The sequence below is a fragment of the Vulpes lagopus genome, chromosome 8 (genome assembly GCF_018345385.1).
Source record: "Vulpes lagopus strain Blue_001 chromosome 8, ASM1834538v1, whole genome shotgun sequence".
Lineage (NCBI taxonomy): Eukaryota > Metazoa > Chordata > Mammalia > Carnivora > Canidae > Vulpes > Vulpes lagopus.
The window spans coordinates 71,036,704-71,056,621 of record NC_054831.1 but is presented as its reverse complement, the minus strand read 5'-3'; the positions used below and the strand labels follow the sequence as shown (position 1 = coordinate 71,056,621).

The following is a 19,918-nucleotide window of genomic DNA, read 5'->3' as shown; positions in this document are numbered from 1 at the left end:
GACATACTTCATCTTTTTTTTCTTACTCTGAAAATAATTTGTCCAGGATATAGTCTAAAATACTGGATTTTTAAAACGGGAGAAAGTGTAGGCTTGGTGACAAGAATACTAAACTTTCTATTAAAGATCTGGATTTCAATCCGTTCTGCCATGAATTAACCATGTGACTTTGGGCAAGCTCCTTACCTATTTCCCTCTCTATCAGTTTTTGGGTAATAGAGAAGGAAGTATGACGAATCTGCAAGTGTTCTGAGAGATTTCTGAGCTGTATTAGTCCATCTCAAACCCCTTTGTCTTCCTCTTACATGGGTTAGAGTCCTCAGATGTTCAATAACTCTGCAGCAGGTAGTCACTATTACTTTCCAACTCCTCTTAAAACTAGTCTCTGAATAGAACAGCTATAGCCCCGTTGGAAGAAGGGTTAAGTGAAAGGGCTTAACATTAATTTCTAGATGAAGTTAAGCCAAGGATCAAAGACTCCTGTCACTGCTCAAAGGGGCAGAAGTACTTAAGTCATTTACCTTCTTAATGGGAGCAGCTGGTAAAGTGTAAACACCATGAGCCTGCCTGAGAAGATTGGATCCTGATTCAGCCCCTTATTAGCTTATAAGTCGTTGACTCTCTATGAACCTATTATCTCTAAAATAATACCTGCCAAGTTAACCCCACTTAAGAGTTGTGAAGATCAAGTGAAGTAATACATGTGAGAACATTTTGTAGTCTGCATAAATTGGTATTTTGAGCAACATAACACCTATTGTAATTTTTTCATTGCTATACACATTTAATGCCCACTTTGTATAGGACAGTATAGATTTTATCTTTTTCATCTCAGTGATTGGGTCTTCAAAATCATAGATGAAAGAGTATATGACATAAAGTTATTGATATTATGGAAAATTACCCTCAGTTGTATAGCATCTGTTCATAATAAGATCAGAACAAATAAGAACTATTTATTTTCAAATGTGAAGGTTAATACTCTAATAGAATTACTATAACCATTGTAAATATTGTATCCATTTAATCTATTGTCTATATCATGATTTTTTAATTTTAAGCAACTTACTAATTTTGTATTTTGATATTTGTTTAGTAGTATTGAAATACATAATCTTTAAATATTATGGATCAACAATACTTATTTTAATATTTGACTGTCTTTATCTTTATGGACAGCTCTGATGATCCCCAGGCTCAGAAATACATCACGGAGAGTAAATGTTTAGTGAGTATGGTTCTATTATTCTTTTACACAAAGTAATTACCAAGGTTATAACTTATTATATTATTTTGAAACTTTGTGTTTTTATTAAAATTATTCCTTATTTAACACGTAATTTCCTTTACAGGTCATTGAAAAAAATGGAAAGTTAAGATACGAAGTGGATACTGGTGAAGAAACAAAGTTTGTTAATCCAGAAGATGTTGCCAGACTGATCTTTAGTAAGATGAAAGGTATTGAGCCAAAGAGATCTTTTAAAAGTTGACCTTAAGAAAAAGTTAGGGGTGTTTCTTGATTTGGAGAGAAGTGGGGTGATTGAGCAGATGCAGGTGACCTAGTGCTAGACCTGACTGTGCCACTACCTGGCCCTGTGACCTTGGTTAATTGACTACCTTCCCTGTCTTTGGTTTCCTTAGAAGTAACATTAATGGGTTGGGCCAGGTTAGCATTTTCACACCTTCTTAAGCTGAAGTGGCTGAATAAGCTTGGTGAAGTGCTCTTTGAACACTTATTTAGGCAGTTTAAGTCAGTCTGGCTTATTACCACTTCCTATGAAGGCACCAAGCTGAGTGGTGTGCTGTGGAGCAACTTGGGAAATTCTGGAGTAGATTATTTATCAGGCTTACTTCAGTTCTGGAATTAGGAATTTGTGGGTAGCCTTTTAATGTGTTGAACTAACATGCTGCTTGTCTTCACACTGATGCTTTAGAAGCTCATTCTTAATAGAATCAGTCTAATTTGGGAGGTGGTTGAAATTTTTGAAGCCTGAGAACCAGGCTTTTTGGAAAGTACCTGGTTCCCATGACCACAAACCCAAAACCACAAAAAGTTCTGCACATTTTAAGAGATCCAGAGAAGCAAATGAGTGGGGTGGGTGGGGAATCAGGTGAATAGGAAAGTCTTTACAATGAGAAGATCATTGGCACAAATTAATAAGCCACTTAAAAAATAAAAAAAAAAAGCTGCAAAGTATCATGACTTTTTTTTGTCATTGGAATTTATTTGTATGTTTTCTCATATACAGAAACAGCACATTCTGTATTGGGCTCAGATGCAAATGATGTAGTTATTACTGTTCCATTTGATTTTGGAGAAAAGCAAAAAAATGCTCTTGGGTAAGTTTATCTTATTTGCTTAAAGGAAATATAGTTTTCATAATATTACAATGTAGTAAAAGGTAAAATTGTATTTGAAAATACCCTAGGCCTTAAAATTGTATTTGTAAACAGATGTATGTATTTATATATGTAATTAGTATGATAAAAAGTATAGTAATTATTAATATTTCCTGTCTTTTATGAAGTACCAAGAGAACATACAATTAGATGTGATTGTTAGCTATTTTGATTGGAAATGTTGGGGGATCCCTGGGTGGCTCAGAGGTTTAGTGCCACCTTCAGCCCAGGGCCTGATCCTGAAGACCTAGGATCGAGTCCCACGTTGGGCTCCCTGCATGGAGCCTGCTTCTCTCTCTGCCTATGTCTCTGCCTCTCTCTCTCTCTCTCTCTCTCTCTCTCATGAATAAATAAAAAATTTTTTTAAAAAAGGAAATGTTTTTATTTTTTTAAGATTTTTATTTATTTATTCATGAGAGACACAGAGGCTCCGACAATGGGACTCGATCCCAGGTTTTCAGGATCAGACCCCTGGCTGAAGGCGGCGCTAAACCGCTGAGCCACCCGGGCTGCCCAGGAAATGTTTTTAATACCAAGTTAGGTTGATGTTTATAAATTGCTTTGCCTTCGTTCCATGCAATCAAGGTTTATGTAGGAATTATATAAAAATAATACAATTTAGAAAATATTTGCAATGACTTTTTCCACCTTAGATCTTCACATCTAAGCCAAAAATTGGGTTTAGTTTTTATGTGTCATTATGCAAATGTAAGTGGCAAGCATGCATATTTTTGCCTTAAGGATAGAGTTTCATATGGGACTTTATTTAGCAAGCGTCTGAGTTGCTTCTGGGACAGATAATTGCTTATTTACTTATAGGATGCTAAGAACTCTGACCCTAAGTTATAGAAACTGGAAAGTTCCAAAACGTATTATAAATTTGTTTTAATCTCTTTCTAAAGTTTATAAACACAGGCAGTCTTGCGAGCTTTCCTTTTCTGTACTCAGTATATGCACACGTTATTTTCTTTGTCAAGAAAATACTTGAGCATGTTGTGATATTAAATTCATTGAAAGCAAATCGTCCACAGGGAAGCAGCCAGAGCTGCTGGGTTTAATGTTTTGCGGTTAATCCACGAACCATCTGCAGCTCTTCTGGCTTATGGAATTGGACAAGACTACCCCACTGGAAAAAGGTAAAAACCATATTTGCAGCTTTAAGTTTTTCAGTGCAGAAAACATTTTAGATTACAGCACTTATATCAATATGAATTGTTATATAAAGCCTTTATGAATGAAAAGCTGAAACTCTCACCTGAAGTTCTTCAGATAGGTGAGAAAGATGTCCTAGGAGAGCAGAAAAAGGACATAACAAGAGGGAACATTCAGCTTTCCTGCTCTTCTCTTATTACTTATGTTATCTTTCTTTATTGAAGGAAGATTTGAAATTTACAAGCCCAGCCAGATTCTAGCTCAAGCTAGGGCACTGTTAATTCTACCGATTTCAGTCATTAAACATGTTTAGAAATAGTGAGTACTTTTATATACATTTTTCTCTTGGCAGGAGATGGGAAAATGCAGCATAGGATTTAAGATGTCTTTTCATAATGAAATAGTAAGACCTACTCCTAATTTAGTTGTGAAAACCTGTCTTACAAGAGCTGACATAGGCACCTTTAGGAAGATTAATTCAGATGTGTTAATTTTCCCTAATTGTTTCACTTCATTCATATTTCACAGTCAAAGAAACTAATATGTATGAATCAGTAGGAAATCAGTTTTAGGTAAACTAGATAAATGTAGAATATCAGAAATTAGCTTCTAGTTTTGCATATGGTTGATTTTTATAGAACATGTTATTGTAGTGGTTACTTGGATAATATTAGCACAAAGAATTTCTATACTTAATTTTCTTACAATTCACTATAATCACAAATCTCTACTTGGAAAGGCTAGTGTCTTGCACTATATGTCAATTATACTAGAATTAGAAAAGTTTGTGTTTTGAATTCTGTTACTCAGAAGAATCCAGTTTTACTGGTACAACTAAGTAAAAACAAATTTTGACTTTGAATCAGAAGGTGTGGTTCTAGGCTTATTCAGCACTAGAATGTCCAGGTGATGACCATGGACAGCTAATTTGACTTGTGTCAGATTTTCAGTTTCCTTATTATCATTAGGGGTTTAAGTAAGTTATTTCTAATGTCCAGCCTACTTTTAAAATATTGTGGTTCTCTCTTAACTTATTCATGTTATCTTTATTTTAAGCAATATTTTGGTATTTAAACTTGGAGGAACATCCTTATCTGTCAGTGTCATGGAAGTGAACAGTGGAATATACCGTGTTCTTTCAACAAACACTGATGATAACATCGGAGGTACACATTTCACAGAAACCTTAGCACAGTATCTAGCTTCAGAGTTTCAGAGGTGAGTATTTTGATGATATACTTTGAAGTTTCTTTGCAGAGTTTTGGATTTGTTTGTTTTTCTTATTTTAAATTGCCCTGCTTCAAAGGAGGATGTGTTTTTTGTTTTTAGTTACAGTGCCCTGGATGTTTTCATGTCTGGAGTTATAATGTCCTTTCTAGGCACTTTCAGGGAAGCAGAGATTTGGTTGCACAGTGCAGTGTGCTCAGATTTTTCACATACTGTGAGGGCCCACCAGATGTTGAACTGCACGAACTTGAGTCTCAAGTTCAAATTCGTAATTCCTCAGGTGCTGCAGCTGTTATGTCTAGATAAAGGAAGGTACAGGCTCTGAGGGCTTTCTACCTTCTAAATGGCTTTTGAAAGTTTAGATGTGATGAAAATTACATTATATTATAGTCACATACTAGTGAATTAGTGCCTTTGGCATGTTTATTTAATTACTAATCTGCTGTCACAAGGAGTATTTCGGTTTTGTTACTAGGTGCAATTATTCCATTCAAAATCACAAGTCAAATAGATAAAAGTTATGTTTTGGACATTGCTCTTAAAAAAAAAAAAATTGGAGCTCAAACAGTATTTTCATCAGCTTGACTAAACCTACTGGGTAAAAAAGTCTTGAAAAAGAGGTAAGTTCTCACTTGTTTCGAAGACCTGTGCTGCTTTTTGTTATGCAGGTGCTCAAGGTAGGGCATTGTTAATTTGACTCCCAGTTCCAGTTAATAGACATGTTTAGAAACAGAGCCAAGCAATTTTAACAATTAACTTGTCTTGGAGATAGAAGAATGAGAATTTTATATATTTGATACGTGTCAAATTTCTTGAAAGAACTTTTATTTTTTTTTTAGTGCTGGACAATGATTTTTTACTATGAAACAGTGATTGTGCTGTAGCTGTAAGGGGGAGATAGGAGACTTGACTTGGTTAAACAGATCTCCTTCACCCTCTTTTTGTCACATCTGCAAAAAAGATGTCAAAGATGTCCTTTGCTTTCTTCAAAGGACAGTCTGTTATTATGGTCACACAGAATTTAGCAATTCTAAGTATCAAGAATACTTGTTATTCACTTTTCTTGAGGAGACCTTTCCTTTCCTTTTTTAAAGATTTATTTATTTATTTGAGAGAGAGCTCGCACACATGAGCAGGAGGGAGCTGCAGAGGAAGAGGAAGGGCAATCTCCAGCAGACTCCCCACTGAGCCAAGGCCTGACAAAGCTCAATCCCATCGCCCTGAGATCATGACCTGAGCTAAAATCAGGGTCCAATGCTTAATGGACTGAGCCACCAGGCGCCCCAGGAGACCCTTCTTTTAATTGCAAAGAATTTCCTCAGAAATTTTGGAGGGAGGGCAATCCTGGTGGCTCAGCGGTTTAGCGCCACCTTCAGCCCAGGGCCTGATCCTGGAGACCCTGGATCGAGTCCCACGTCAGGCTCCCTGCGTGGAGCCTGCATCTCCCTCTGCCTGTGTCTCTGCCTCTCTCTCTCTCTTTCTCATGAATAAATAAATAAAATCTTTAAAAAAAAATTTTTTTTGGAGGGTTTGAAGCCAGTTACTAAAATCTAATATTAATAAGAATTTATGAGCTTGTTATTATTCTAATAGGCATTATCCAGATTTGAGTTTTATAAATTCTACATGGCCTAGTAATTTTTAAACTCCAAAGATATTTTTGATTTAGAGCCTTCAAACATGACGTGAGAGGGAACGCCCGAGCCATGATGAAGTTGATGAACAGTGCTGACATTGCAAAGCATTCTTTGTCAACCTTGGGAAGTGCCAATTGTTTCCTTGATTCATTATATGAAGGTCAAGATTTTGACTGCAATGTGTCCAGGTAAAACTGAAGTTCAAAAAACTTTGAAAAATTCCAAATACATTTATATTTTTAGGTATAATTTTCTCACTTAGGGCTTTTTGTTTGTTCTTTTGAGACTTATTAGCCGTCAATAAAAGGAGAGCTTGCACTAAATTGCAGCACTAAATCATCAGAGATGTTTGTGACATGTTAATAAAACATAAGAACTGGTATAGTAACAAAGTAAGAGAATCACACACACAAAAAGAAAAACTTCACAAAAACAGTTCACTTCTAAACCTCTGAGACCTTTGTTTTTGCTATGTTTACAACAAAGTGGGAGGGGACAGCTGAACTGCAACACATAAAAATTCCTTCCTTGGAATGAAAATTCCCCATGAAACTCTCTTTTACAGAGTTAGTTTGTTCCCATAAGTCAGGTGGCAACGCAGCAGGGGAGGCTGGGGAGGATAATCAAGAGGGAGAGGCCAACATATCTTCCTTTCACCCTCCCCTCCATGCAAGTGTTCATCATTTATCCACAGCTTCTCCCAGCACAACCAAGTGTACATCGGCCTAACTGCACACTGACATATGGGGGTGAAAAGATCTCCAACAGAATTATTAACAGAACTGCTCAATCACTGTCTTTACCTCTGAGGTCCTATTCTTGTGATGACCATGGAACAGCTTCCAGAGTACTGACCTCAGTTGTGATTGCCTGCCCTGTTACTGACAGCTCCAAAGAGCAATGTGTGAAAAAATGCATCCTAGATCTTGGAGAGAGAGGCTTGCTGTTGATTAAGTTTGATGTGGGGCATGTTTCAGTTATACTTATCCTAACTAACTAGTTAACATTGTGTGGCAGGCTGTAATCTAAGTAGTCATTACATTAATTCATCAAATCCCCATAACAACCTAGTGAGGTTAGTAGTAGTATTTTCCTTATTTTATACATGAGGAAGCTGAAATAGAGAAATTTCATTCTTGCCCAAGGTTAGACAATAAATGTTGTAAGTTAGCAGTGGACCAGGGGTTCAGACCCAGCAAGTTTCACTCCAGAGTTCATACTTTCTATCACATCTTACCAAAGATTCATACCTGTCTTGGTTTTGTTGGCTGTCATCCATTGTCAACATTTTAAATTTTGATATGGTTTATTTAGTAAACACAAGTTTAATGTGGATAAAATTGTTTAAAATTACCTATCTTTTACATAATCCAAAACATTGGTTACGAGTAATTGGCACCTTTACCCAGAGAATCCAAAGGGAGGACATTGCCCTCCCATTTTCCTTTGCTTATTATTGACAGTAATAATAGCCACTAGTGGTTCACTGTTTGAACCTCTCAGCAACCTAACAGGTGACTTGGAAGCAGTAAAAATTTCCAGAATTACAGTATTATTTTTAGGATTCTCCTGAATGTATTTAGTTAAATTCACTCTTCATCTGGCCCTTGTACTTTAGCTTCCTCATTTCCCTAGGCTTTCCTGCAAATCTAGATCTGTGTGCCCAATACAATAGCCACTAGCAATCTGTGGCTATTTAAATTATAATTAATTAGAAATAAGTAACATAAAAAATTTAATTCCTCACTAGAACCAGCCACAGTTCAAGCACTCAATAGTTTCATGTGGCTAATGGCTCACAGAAAATTCTATTAGCACTGCACTAGTTCTTTTTTTTTCTTTTTTAAAGATTTTATTTATGGAGACACCGAGAGAGAGAGAGAGAGGCAGAGACACAGGCAGAGGGAGAAGCAGGCTCCACACAGGGAACTCGACATGGGACTCGGTCCCGGATCTCCAGGATCATACCCCGGGCTGCAGACGGCACCAAACTGCTGTGCCACTGGGGCTGCCCTGCGTTAATTCTTTTAAGAGAGATTTTAAACTACAACCCAGAAGATTGAAAGGTGTTAAATTAAACTGAAATATCTTTGTGGGCAAAGTGTTGTATATTTTTTCTATTTCTAGAATTCCTAACTTAGTGCTGACTTTGTCCAAGTACTCAGTATATGCTTGCTAATTATGGCTTAGTTACTAGGAATGAAATAGAATTTGTAATTTTTCATCAAGGAAATTTTGCCTTTATCACAAAAATTTCAACTTATGTACAGCATAAGCATAGTCTCAGGTTACAAAGAAAAAATAATGAGAAATAGTTTTTTAAACTTTTAACATAAAAATAGCAAAAGCTTCCAAATGATGATTTGGTTTGCATCTGTGGCTTTCTTAGGAATGCCATACACTGAACATTTACTTGTAGGTTTTTTGAAAGCAGCCATAGGTAAGAATCTTGTCAATTTGACATTGAATGTCTTCATACATTTGTAGGTGAATAATTTAGATGTCTCCCCCACAACACACACACCATGGTATTACACTGTTGGATGTTAAATATCTTGTCCTGGTCATAAACCTTTTTTTTTTTTTTTTTTTTTTAAAGGTTTTATTTAGTTATTCATGAGAGAGAGAGGCAGAGACACAGGCAGAAGGAGAATCAGGCTCCACGCAGAGAGCCCGATGCAGGCCTCGATCCCGGGACTCCAGGATCAGTCCCTGGGCTGAAGGCCGGCACTACAGTGCTGAGCCACCCAAGGATCTCCTCATAAACCTATTTTTAAGAGAATCATCACATTTGGTTTTGGCATTACTCATCACAAGAAAAATTGTCATGTTTATTTGTATTAAGCCTTTTCTCTGTGTCTTTTCCTATGTGTGTTGTGTGTGTGTGTGTGCAGAGCAAGATTTGAACTTCTCTGTTCTCCACTTTTTAATAAATGTATAGAAGCAATCAGAGGACTCTTAGAACAAAGTGGATTTACAGCCGATGATATCAATAAGGTAATACTTTTACATTTTTCTTATTTATTTTTGGAGTAGTGTCAGACTTAAATTTTAGGGAATAGCCCCTTGGTACTGAAATAATATTTTTATTAATTTAAATATTTTCTGAGATTGTGTTAATGAATAAGGAAAATTGAATTTTTTATTACTGGCTCCAATGATATGTATTTATGAATTTCCTAGCAAAAAAAGAATAATTCCTTTCCAGTATGTCTTTCAATATGTAAGCAAAAGCTGATGGATATTTGCATGTTTACTATGTGCAAAACGCTCTAAGTATTTTACATGGATTAACTCCTTGAATACTTACCAGCTTTACAAGGCAGGTGCTTTTATTTATCCCCATTTTATGAGTGAACACCCCAAGGTACAGAAAAATGAATAATTTCCTGGCAATCCTGTGGTTAGCGGTAGAGCCAGGATTTAACTCCCTGTAGTTCCCGAGTCTGTGTTTTTTGGTTTTTTGGATTTATTTTAAGATTTTAAATTTTTTAAGATTTTATTTATTTATTCATGAGTTACACACAGAGAGAGCAGCAGAGACATAGGCAGAGGGAGAAGCGGGTTCCATGCAGGAAGCCTGATGTGGAACTCGATCCCGGGACTCCAGGATCATGGCCTGAGCCAAAGGCAGATGCTCAACCACTGGGCCACCCAGGCATCCCCTGTGTCTGTTCTTAACCAGTACAACTGTACCACTTCTCTCTGCTTGCTTGAAAGTATTTTGGTACTTTCAAAGATATTCAAATTGTTAATGTTTTCTTTTTTCACCCCAAGATTATTTCTGCTCCTTAAAGTGTATATAAGTTTTTTTTCATTTTCAGTATTAAAATAGTAAGTATTCATAAAAGAAAATTCTAGAAGTACCAAAAGGCAACTACCACTGTTGTATTTTGGAACATTGTATTTTGGAACATAACTAATTGTTGTATTTTGGAACATAACTAATCCAATCTTTATGTACAATTTGGATTTTATTTTTTTTAATATGTTATGACCAGTTCCTTTCCCCATATTACTGTAGAAGTTCATAAACACATTTTTAATTTAAATTCAATTAGCCAACACATAGTGTACATCATTAGTTTCGGATGTAGAGTTCAGTAATTTATTAGTTATGTGTAACAGTGCTCATCACATCACATGCTCCTTAATGCCCATCACCCAGTTACCCCATCACCCACCTCCCTTCCAGCAACCCTCAGTTCATTTCCTATAGTTAAGAGTCTCTCATGCATAAACACAATTTTAAACAGATTCGTACCATTCTAGGAAAGGAAAGATATCATAGATTATTCCATTCTATTGTGTTCTATTGTGGACATTAGGTTGTGTCTCCCTGTCTTCTAATCAGTGATGCCCATCTTTGAACATCAGCTTTTACCATAATTGGGGTGGATTCCCATTGTAAAATTACTGAGTTGAGCATAAATAGCATAAGACTATTTTTACCTTCAATTAATTTCTAAGAGTTGCACTAATTAATACTCATGTCAGCAATACCTAAAGATGTGCATTTTACCTTGCCGACTCTGAGTCTTTTTTTTTTTTTAAAGATTTTATTTATTTATTCCTGAGAGACCAGAGAGAGAGAGACACAGGCACAGAGGGAGAAGCAGGCGTCATGCGGGGAGCCCAATATGGGACTTGATCCCAGGACTCCAGGATCATGCCCTGAGCCAAAAGCAGATGCTCAACTGCTGAGCCACCCAGGCGTCCCTGAGTCTTATTATTTAAAGATAAATTTTCCATTGAATTGTTGAAAAAAAGATAGGTCTTCTTATTTTATTGACATTTGGAGGACTCTTAAATGTTTAATTTTATATTTCCTTCTGTGTACTTCATATTTTTTACCTACTTAATGATTTAAATCTTAGTGTTTTAAAAAATGTATTTGCACAAATGCTTTACATATCAAAATATTAATTATAATTTACTGCAGTCTACTTTTGAACCATGTACTTTACTGCTTAATTTTGGCCCACTGAAGGAAAGTGGATATTTGACATATAAAAGTTTCATTTATTTTATTTTTATTTTTTAAAATACTTTACATATTTATTTATTCATGAGAGAGAGAGAGGGGCAGAGACATAGGCAGGGGGAGAAGTGGGCCCCCTGTGGAACTCGACCCCAGGACCCCGGGATCATGGCCTGAGCCAGACACTTAACCATTGAACGATCCAGGCACCCTCATTTATTTATTTAAATTTGTTGGTCTGATTTTTTTCAGGTGCTTCCAGGTTTATAAATTCCATCTCTGTTCAGATGTATGACAAACATTTAATATTGTTTTCCTTTAATGTGTCTATAGTTTGAAAGTTTTTATATTTTAACTGTTGTGGTATACATTGTATAGTGCAGATTGGATTTTTTTTGTTCTTTGGGTGGTTTTCTTTGCAATTTAGTTCAAGAAGGTTTTGTTTTGTTTTGTTTTGTTTTGTTTGTTTTGTTTTGAACACTTATAATATGCCAGACATTGTGCTAGTGCTTGGGGCCTTGGGCTGCATCATGGAGAATAAGACATGGTATATTGATAGCAAGGCAGCAATGGAAATGAGTAGGTTTGGAGACAGACCCACCTGAACTGGAAGTTTCATGGTTCTAATAGTTCCGGAGTGGGCTTAATTTCCAAATCACTTAATTTCCTGAGCTTTCTCTCTTCTTATGAGGGGGTGATAATACTTATAAGTGATTAGTATTATAACTTATTCTACAGGGTTGTTACAAGAGAGTTAAGAAAAATATCATGTGTAATATATTGTAAGTAACCAATTAATGTAAGTTCTCATCATTCATTCATAGAGCTCTGACATTTAAATATCACAAATGGTATAGTTCTCAATTGCTGGAATTCAGGTCGAATATATTCTTAGGATTAAGAGTGTTGTTAAAGATCACTCCCCAGATATTTCTAAAATAAAGACTTTTAAGAACTTAAAAACAGAGTTTTCTTTTTAGTTTGTTGACCTTCTTACAGTAACAAGCCCCAAATCTCATTGGTTTTCTACAGTAAACAATTTTTTCTCACTTCTCATGTGAGCTGCTGAAGGTGGCTGTAGGTCTGTTGCTATGGCTCTCTTCTGTGACCCAGGCTAAAGGGGCAGCTCTCTGGGACATACATTTCTCATGGCACAAGGGAAGGAAGGATAGAGTTTGCAAAAAGATGCATGGCTTTAAAAAAACTTCTACTTAGATATGGTGTGCTTCACCTGCGGTCGGCCAAAACTAGACACAGGGCTGGGCCTCACAATGGGGCAGGGGAATCTGCTCCGCCTGCAGAGAGGCAGAGTTGGGGCAGTGGTAATGGGTGGGGATGTGTAATCCTCTTAGTGGGAAGGAGGAGGGAATAATTGGACTTCTACTTGCCCTAAAACATTTAATCCACACAACAGCAATATGAGGTAGGCACCGTGATCTCCATTTTCAGGTGAGAAAACCAAGAGGTTTCCAAAGAGGTGAAGCACATAAGTGGTGGAGGTGGGACTGGAGCCCAGGCAGTCTGCCTCCATAATCGAAGATCTTTCTTCACTCATGGGTATGCCCATTGCCTTTCTCATCTTAGGGTCAGAAAGTCTCATCTTAGCAGGATTTGTTTTTGTTTTTGTTTTTTTTTCCAGAAGAAATCCTCTGATCTCTTGCTTGAGAAGGACATGTCTGGTTTCTGGCCTGCTGAAAACAGGAGCCTCAGGGTTCCTGTTCCTTAATCTGCAAACTTCCCATGTTCTGCCTGTTTTCAGCACCATGCCCACCCCTGCCCCATGCTGTATGCTTGTACCCACATCCCATACCTGGTCCAAACCTCCATCCCTGCATGTGGGAGAAGGTGCTCTTGGCCCCCTGTCTGAGTTAGGTGAGGGCTTTGGAGAGTCCAGTCACTCTGTGTGTATCCTCTCTGCCAGTCATCCTGCTTTCACATCTGTGCTTCACCCTCCCTTCCTGTGGTGCTTGGTGCTTCCAAGACCTAAGCCACACTGGGATTCTGTGCATGTGAAACCACCTTGTCGTCTCCTTGGTCCCCTCAAACTTAATCTACTTTAAGACAATTCCCTCTGTTTTCCAGCTTCCAGAATTTGTTGAAATTTCAAACTCAAGATCTTATTCCCATTTGTTTTAGCATTGTGCACTTATATCTTAAATTTATTTACTGTCAGTTTAATGGGCTTTTTGGAAGAACACATAAATAAATTGATGTGATTTTAATCCCTCCATTTTAATCTAGCTCCCATACTCTACAGCTGCATTAGCTGCATGGTATTTGATTGATATTATGGTATTGACATACCATAATTTGTAAAACCAATTCTTTGTTTTGGTTGGATAGGTGATTTTGGTTTTATAAACAGCAGTCTTGTGGCTTTGTGAGCATCCTGAATTTCCTTAGAATAAAATCTAGGAGTAAATCCCAAATTTTAAAGCTTTTAGTATTTACCACCAAATTGCTCACCTGAAAGCAATTTACTTTCCAAGCAGTTGTAAACCTTCATTATTAACATAGCAATTTTTAAAAATTCTCTTTATTCATACTTTTTCTAGAGAACATTAGAATTACTTTTTCAACTTCCTACATAAAATCCCATTGTAATTTTGTTAGTTTCATTAAGACTGTGAGAGCCACTTGTGCTCTCTCTCCCGTTTGCTTTGTGTATGTCTCTCTCCAATAAATTAATTAATTAAATCTTTTTAAAAAAATGAAAAATTTGGGATGGTGTAGTAACTTTACAGTATTTCGTTTTCCTAACCATGAAGTTGATATCTGTCTCTGTTTAGATCTTCTTTAATACTTAAAGTTTTGTGTTTTCTTAGCATTTGCATTAAATTATTGCTATATGTGCTGTCAGATTTCTGGTTATTGTGAATGAGTTGTCATTTATACTTTTGTTTTCTAATTTGTTTTCACTGATAAGTGGAATATTTACTGGATTTTGCTTATTTGTATCTTACATTTTGCCATTCTTTTTTTAAAAGATTTTATTTATATGAGAGAGAACAAGCCAGAGCAGGGTGAGGGGCAGAGAGAGAAGGAAAAGCAGACTCCCTGCTGGAGTCCCAATGTGGGGCTCCATCCCAGGACTCTGGGATCATGACCTGAGCCAAAGGCAGACACTTAACTGTCTGAACCACTCAGGCACCCCTATATTTTGCCAATTCATGAACCCTTGGTATTAAGTTTTCTAGAATTTCCTAGGCATGCATTTAAATTAATTTACTGATTAATCCACAACTAATTATTGAGCACACCTATTCTGTGCAAGCAGGTTCTAGGCACTTTGGATATAGCACTAAGTGTAATGAAGTCTTTGCCTTCATAGAACTTCTAGTAGGAATATCCAGGTAATGTATAAAAGAACATATAAGGAAAATAATTCCCAGTTATGATAACTGTTATGAAGAAAAATAAAGCAAGATAAGGGCATAGCTAGTGACAAAGGGTGATTTTTCATTTAAGAGTTCCATATAAGGAGTGGCTTTTGATCAGAGACCTGAATGAAGTGGAGGAACTAGCTATGTGCATATCTGCCAGTTCCTAGGCCTTGGGAACAGTGACATGGGAGGAGCTTGCTGTGTTTAAAGAGGAGCAGTGAGGGTAGTAGGTGTAGCTGAGTGGACCAGGGAGAGATGGTAGTAAGGGAGCTAAGGACCGGATCAGAACAGCATGGATGCCTCTAGCTGTAGGAATAGGAGTACAGTGTGGTTAGACATGTGAGTCTGGGTTTTAGGAGAGTTTTGAGCTGGAGATCTACATTCATCTACATTCATCGGTGCCTGTGTGCCACTTAGAGCCATAACTGGATGAAATAGAGCCATAACAAAGATGAGACGGGATCCCTGGGTGGCGCAGCGGTTTGGCGCCTGCCTTTGGCCCAGGGTGCGATCCTGGAGACCCGGGATCGAATCCCACATAAGGCTCCCGGTGCATGGAGCCTGCTTCTCCCTCTGCCTGTGTCTCTGCGTCTCTCTCTCTCTCTCTCTCTCTCTCTCTCTCTGTGACTATCATAAATAAATAAAAATTAAAAAAATAAATAAATAAACAGCTCTTTAAAAAAAAAAAAAAAGATGAGACCTCAGGATGGGGTCCAAGGCTCTGGACGTTTACAAGCCAAAAGGGGAAACAGCACAGAGGATTTAGGGCTAGCCGGTGAGGAAACATGAGAACCGAGAGACAAGTAACACTGTCTGGGTTAGGGAAGGAAAGGTCACTTGTCCTGTGCTATTGGAAGTCCAATAGGTGAGGCTCGAGAATTGACCACTGGGCTTGACAATGTGCAAGTGCCTGGTAATAGCAGTTTTAGTGGAGTTATAAGAGAAACATGTTACTGGAGTGAGTTTAATAAAGAACAGATGGTAGGATCAGGGATACCACGAGTAAAGAGAACTCTCTTGAGAAGTTTTTCTATAAGGGCAGCAGGAAAATGCCATGGTAGTTGAGGTGGGCTGTGAGTTCTGGAAGAGGGTTATACATTAGTGGTGATACTTTCTCAAATATGTATCTCTCGCTTTTTTATATATACTTGGTTGCCTTGGTCAGAACTTCCTTCTTTTGTTCTCTTTTTTAGGAGAATATTATTATTAGTCTTTTAACAAAAAATGTGATTACTGGTACTTGGGTTGAAATAGATTCTCATATTAAGCATTTCTTTTTTCCTATTTTTAAAGGGGTTTTATTATGAAATAGGTGGTGAGTCTTCACAAATGTATTTTCTGTATACCTACAAGGCAGTCTTATGGTTTTCTTTATATTTGTCTTAAAGTTAGATGATAAATTATTGATAATTTCCTAATGTGGAACTGTATTCCTGAGATAGACCTCATGTGGTTATGAAGAAATGTTCTTTTATATATTGCTTAATTTTCTGTGATTATTTATTATTTTCACCTTATTTTATGTGGGTTGGCAGGAAGGAACAGATGGTGTATTTCAGGTTTCCCTACCTTAACCATATTGTCTGAACAAAGTAACCCCTTTTAACATCAGATACTTAAAAGAGGAATGGTCCTGCTTTTTTATTTCATTGGTCTAAGAAGTGCCTTAGCTACTGGCCTCCAACTCATACTCTCATCCCTGCATGATGAGTTTTCCATGGTTTCTCCTGAACTATTGCTTCTCAGTAAGGCCCCAGGGTTTCTGTTTAGGGACAGTGAGAGGCATAGGGGTGAGTCTCAAGCATTGTTCAAATAAGAAGCATATTGTAAGCTGGAGGCACAGCTTGGTCCTTCTCTCATCCTTCTCTCATCTTTTCCTGCCCTTACCTCCCTTCTTCTATCTATACAATATGACCTCCTTCCTTTTAATGGTCTACCTTGTCCAAGTTGTAACTTTATAAGCAGAGGAAATTAAGTTTTCTCTCTCTCTCTTTAAAACAACAACAACAAAAAAAATAAATAAAAAATAAAAAAATAAAAAAATAAAACAACAACAAAACCTCCTGAGACATGTTCAAAGAACTAAGGGCATTAACCCTTTTTGGCTCAATTGCTTGAACTTTGACAAAATACCACAATATATCTGATTCATTTACTCAGAATAATACCTTCTAAACCAAAACTTCCAGTACTTTACTTTATTCCAGATAATATAATCATACACAGTGTTCTTCAGGAAAGAGGCTAATATTACCTTCCTTTTCTTCATAGCCTTAAGCACTGTGTGGGAGAGGTTACATGCTCCAGGAGTTATAGGGGCCAGTCATGAACATGAGTAAAGTTGTCAGGTATAGGAAAACACAACTGCCAGAAAATATCAATCTGAACTCAGTATAAAAATACAAATATCCTGTAGTAGAGGTAACATTTTAAATTCCACCTTGAAAAAAAAATAGATTGACAAATAGAAATATTTAATAATTAATGTTCTTTCACAACTAATTTCTCTAGATTTGGAACCTGACACCCTTTTGCTTCTGTTTCACAATGTCAGTGTCAGATCTTACATTTTTGTTATGTTTGGTATAAAATTCAGCCTTAAATCCTTTAACTAGAAGTAATATTTCATTTTTTTCATTTTAATCATAAGAAATACCTGTTCACAAAATAGATTTCTTTCGGGATACCTGGGTGGCTCAGTCCATTAAGTGTCCGACTTGGGCTCAGATCATGACCTCAAGGTCCTGGGAGTAAGCCCTGTGTTGCCTCCATGCTCATCAGGGAGGCTGTTTATCTCTGTCCATCTCTCTTTGCCCCACCCCCCACTTGTGTGTGCTCTCTCTCTCTCTCTCTCTCTCTCTCTCTCTAAATCTTAAAATAATAGGTTTCTCTAAACAAGGACAGAATGTTTGTACAGTGGTTTTTTTAAATATATATTTAACATAAGATACATGTAGGATTCTAAAATGAATCTTTAACCATGTAATGTGGGAATATGATTTTAGGTTGTCACTTTCATATCTGTAAGCTAAGTTCAACATAAGAAAGTATGCAGATCCCTTGCCAAGTAGGTTTCCACAGTATTCATTTCATTTCTCTAGGAGTGAGGAAATCATATCTTTTACAGGGACAGAAGTATTGGTAGTTCTTATGCAGAATGTAATGTCAGTCAGAAAGATAACGTTTGGTCCCTCATACCTGATGCACCAGGGCTAAGATTTTCCCCACAGATGATATGGAAAAAAGATCGATTTCTTTCTGCACATAAACTATATGAATATCTTTAAGTACTCCACCACAGTTAAGCTGCGTAGCAGCCAGGTAGGACAGCGGGTTGAATGTACCATACCATTCTGCAAAAAAGAAATATATTCCCCACCATTTTTCTTCAAACACACAACAATCCTCTTGATCTCTCTTTTCCTACTGGATTAAGAGATGGGTTTAAAGAGTTTGAGGAGTTTCACATTAAACTCTTTATTGTCACAGTGCTCGCTTTGGCAGCACATATATACTAAACTTCTTTATTGTCACAGACACAAGAGCAAAAATGTGATTATAAATGGCAAGTGACCACTAAGCTGGTGTGAGGGCCACAGGAGGTAGTGGTTGGCCTGCTACGTAAGACAGACCTGTCCTAGTCCAAAAGTTCCTGGCCACCTACTGATTACTGGCCTTCAGGGATGCAGGCTAGTGCTACTAAAGCCTTTGACTTTCTGAGAGACTCTGAAATAGGGATTTTAAATAAATTTTACTGTTTATTTTGAATTGGTTTTATATTTGCACAATTCAAAGTGCAAAGGCCTCCCCCCATCTCCCCAACCACTCAGTCTCTTTCCCTCCCTGGAGGTAACTAATATTACTGATTTTTTGTGAGCCCTTCTGGAGATATTTTTACAAGTAGTGTTTTGATTTTTTTCTTTTTTTTTTAATTCTGCTTAAATATTAGTAACTAATTCAGAACTTTTAAAAATACTCTGTAAAGAGGTAAAACATCTTGTATGATAAAATGTGCAAGTTGCTACACTGCACCCTCCATTTCAGAGAGTTTTGTTTTATTGGTATTTGTTTTTATGGTTTTGTTCTTGGGTTATCAGATGCTCATAAGATGAATTTTATATCTTTTCATCTTCTGAAGTATTCCATGGATATTCTCTGTTCCTCACACATTCCAAAGAAACTTTCATCATTTCTCTTTACTGCTTTAATTTTGAATTGAAGAATTTTGTAGACCTATTTCAGGATGATTTCTTAAATTTTTAACATTTGACTTTGTATAATCATAATTTTTAATTTTTGTGTATCTTTTGATACCAAGATTTTAAAGTACAAAGAAATTTTTGAAATCTGGACAATTTCTCTATTTTTTCCTTGAGTTTTTCTGTTTTTTGCTTTCCTAGGTTTGACATACTTATTTTTTCTCCAACTCCTGCCACTACTACCCCCAAAAAACCTTTAGGTCATGTTTTTTTCTTTTCTAGGTTGGTTTATGTCTGATTTTTTCTTTATTTCTTTCAGTCTTTCCAGACACTTTCATTATTCTTACACTGAATGTCAGTTTATTCCTTCCGTTGTTTTTTCCCCTAATAAAAAATTTAACTACAATCTCACTTCTTTTTTTTTTTAAGTAATAGAACATTTTTATTTTTTTTTAATTTTTTTTTTTTTAAGATTTTATTCAGAGAGAGAGAGAAAGGCAGAGACACACGCAGAGGGAGAGGCAGGCTCCATGTAGACAGCCTGACATGGGACTCGATCCCAGGACTCCAGGATCATGCCCTGGGCTGCAGGCGGTGCTAAACCGCTGCGCCACCGGGGCTGCCCTACAATCTCACTTCTTAATAATTTTGGTTTTATTCCACAAGTTTTTTTTGTTTTTTTTTTTATAAATTTATTTATTTATTTATTTTTAATTTATGATAGTCACAGAGAGAGAGAGAGGGGCAGAGACATAGTCAGAGGGAGAAACAGGCTCCGTGCACCGGGAGCCCGACGTGGGATTCGATCCCGGGTCTCCAGGATCGCGCCCTGGGCCAAAGGCAGGCACCAAACCACTGCACCACCCAGGGATCCCCTATTCCACAAGTTTTGACAGATTTTATTTTCTTTATTTTTAGGATAATCTGACTTTTTTTGTT

The 19,918-nt window shown here is 36.9% G+C and overlaps 1 protein-coding gene across 1 annotated transcript in view; it reads left to right on the top strand.

Moving 5' to 3' along the window:
* The window catches only part of HSPA14 (heat shock protein family A (Hsp70) member 14), a 43,129-nt gene that overhangs the window by 8,558 nt on the left and 14,653 nt on the right, over positions 1-19,918 (top strand). Inside the window, exons 4-10 of the mRNA XM_041766646.1 lie at positions 1,180-1,228; positions 1,353-1,458; positions 2,250-2,340; positions 3,432-3,536; positions 4,609-4,770; positions 6,449-6,604; positions 9,311-9,413. Coding sequence (XP_041622580.1) covers positions 1,180-1,228; positions 1,353-1,458; positions 2,250-2,340; positions 3,432-3,536; positions 4,609-4,770; positions 6,449-6,604; positions 9,311-9,413 — 772 coding nt within the window. The remainder of the gene's footprint in view (positions 1-1,179; positions 1,229-1,352; positions 1,459-2,249; positions 2,341-3,431; positions 3,537-4,608; positions 4,771-6,448; positions 6,605-9,310; positions 9,414-19,918) is intronic.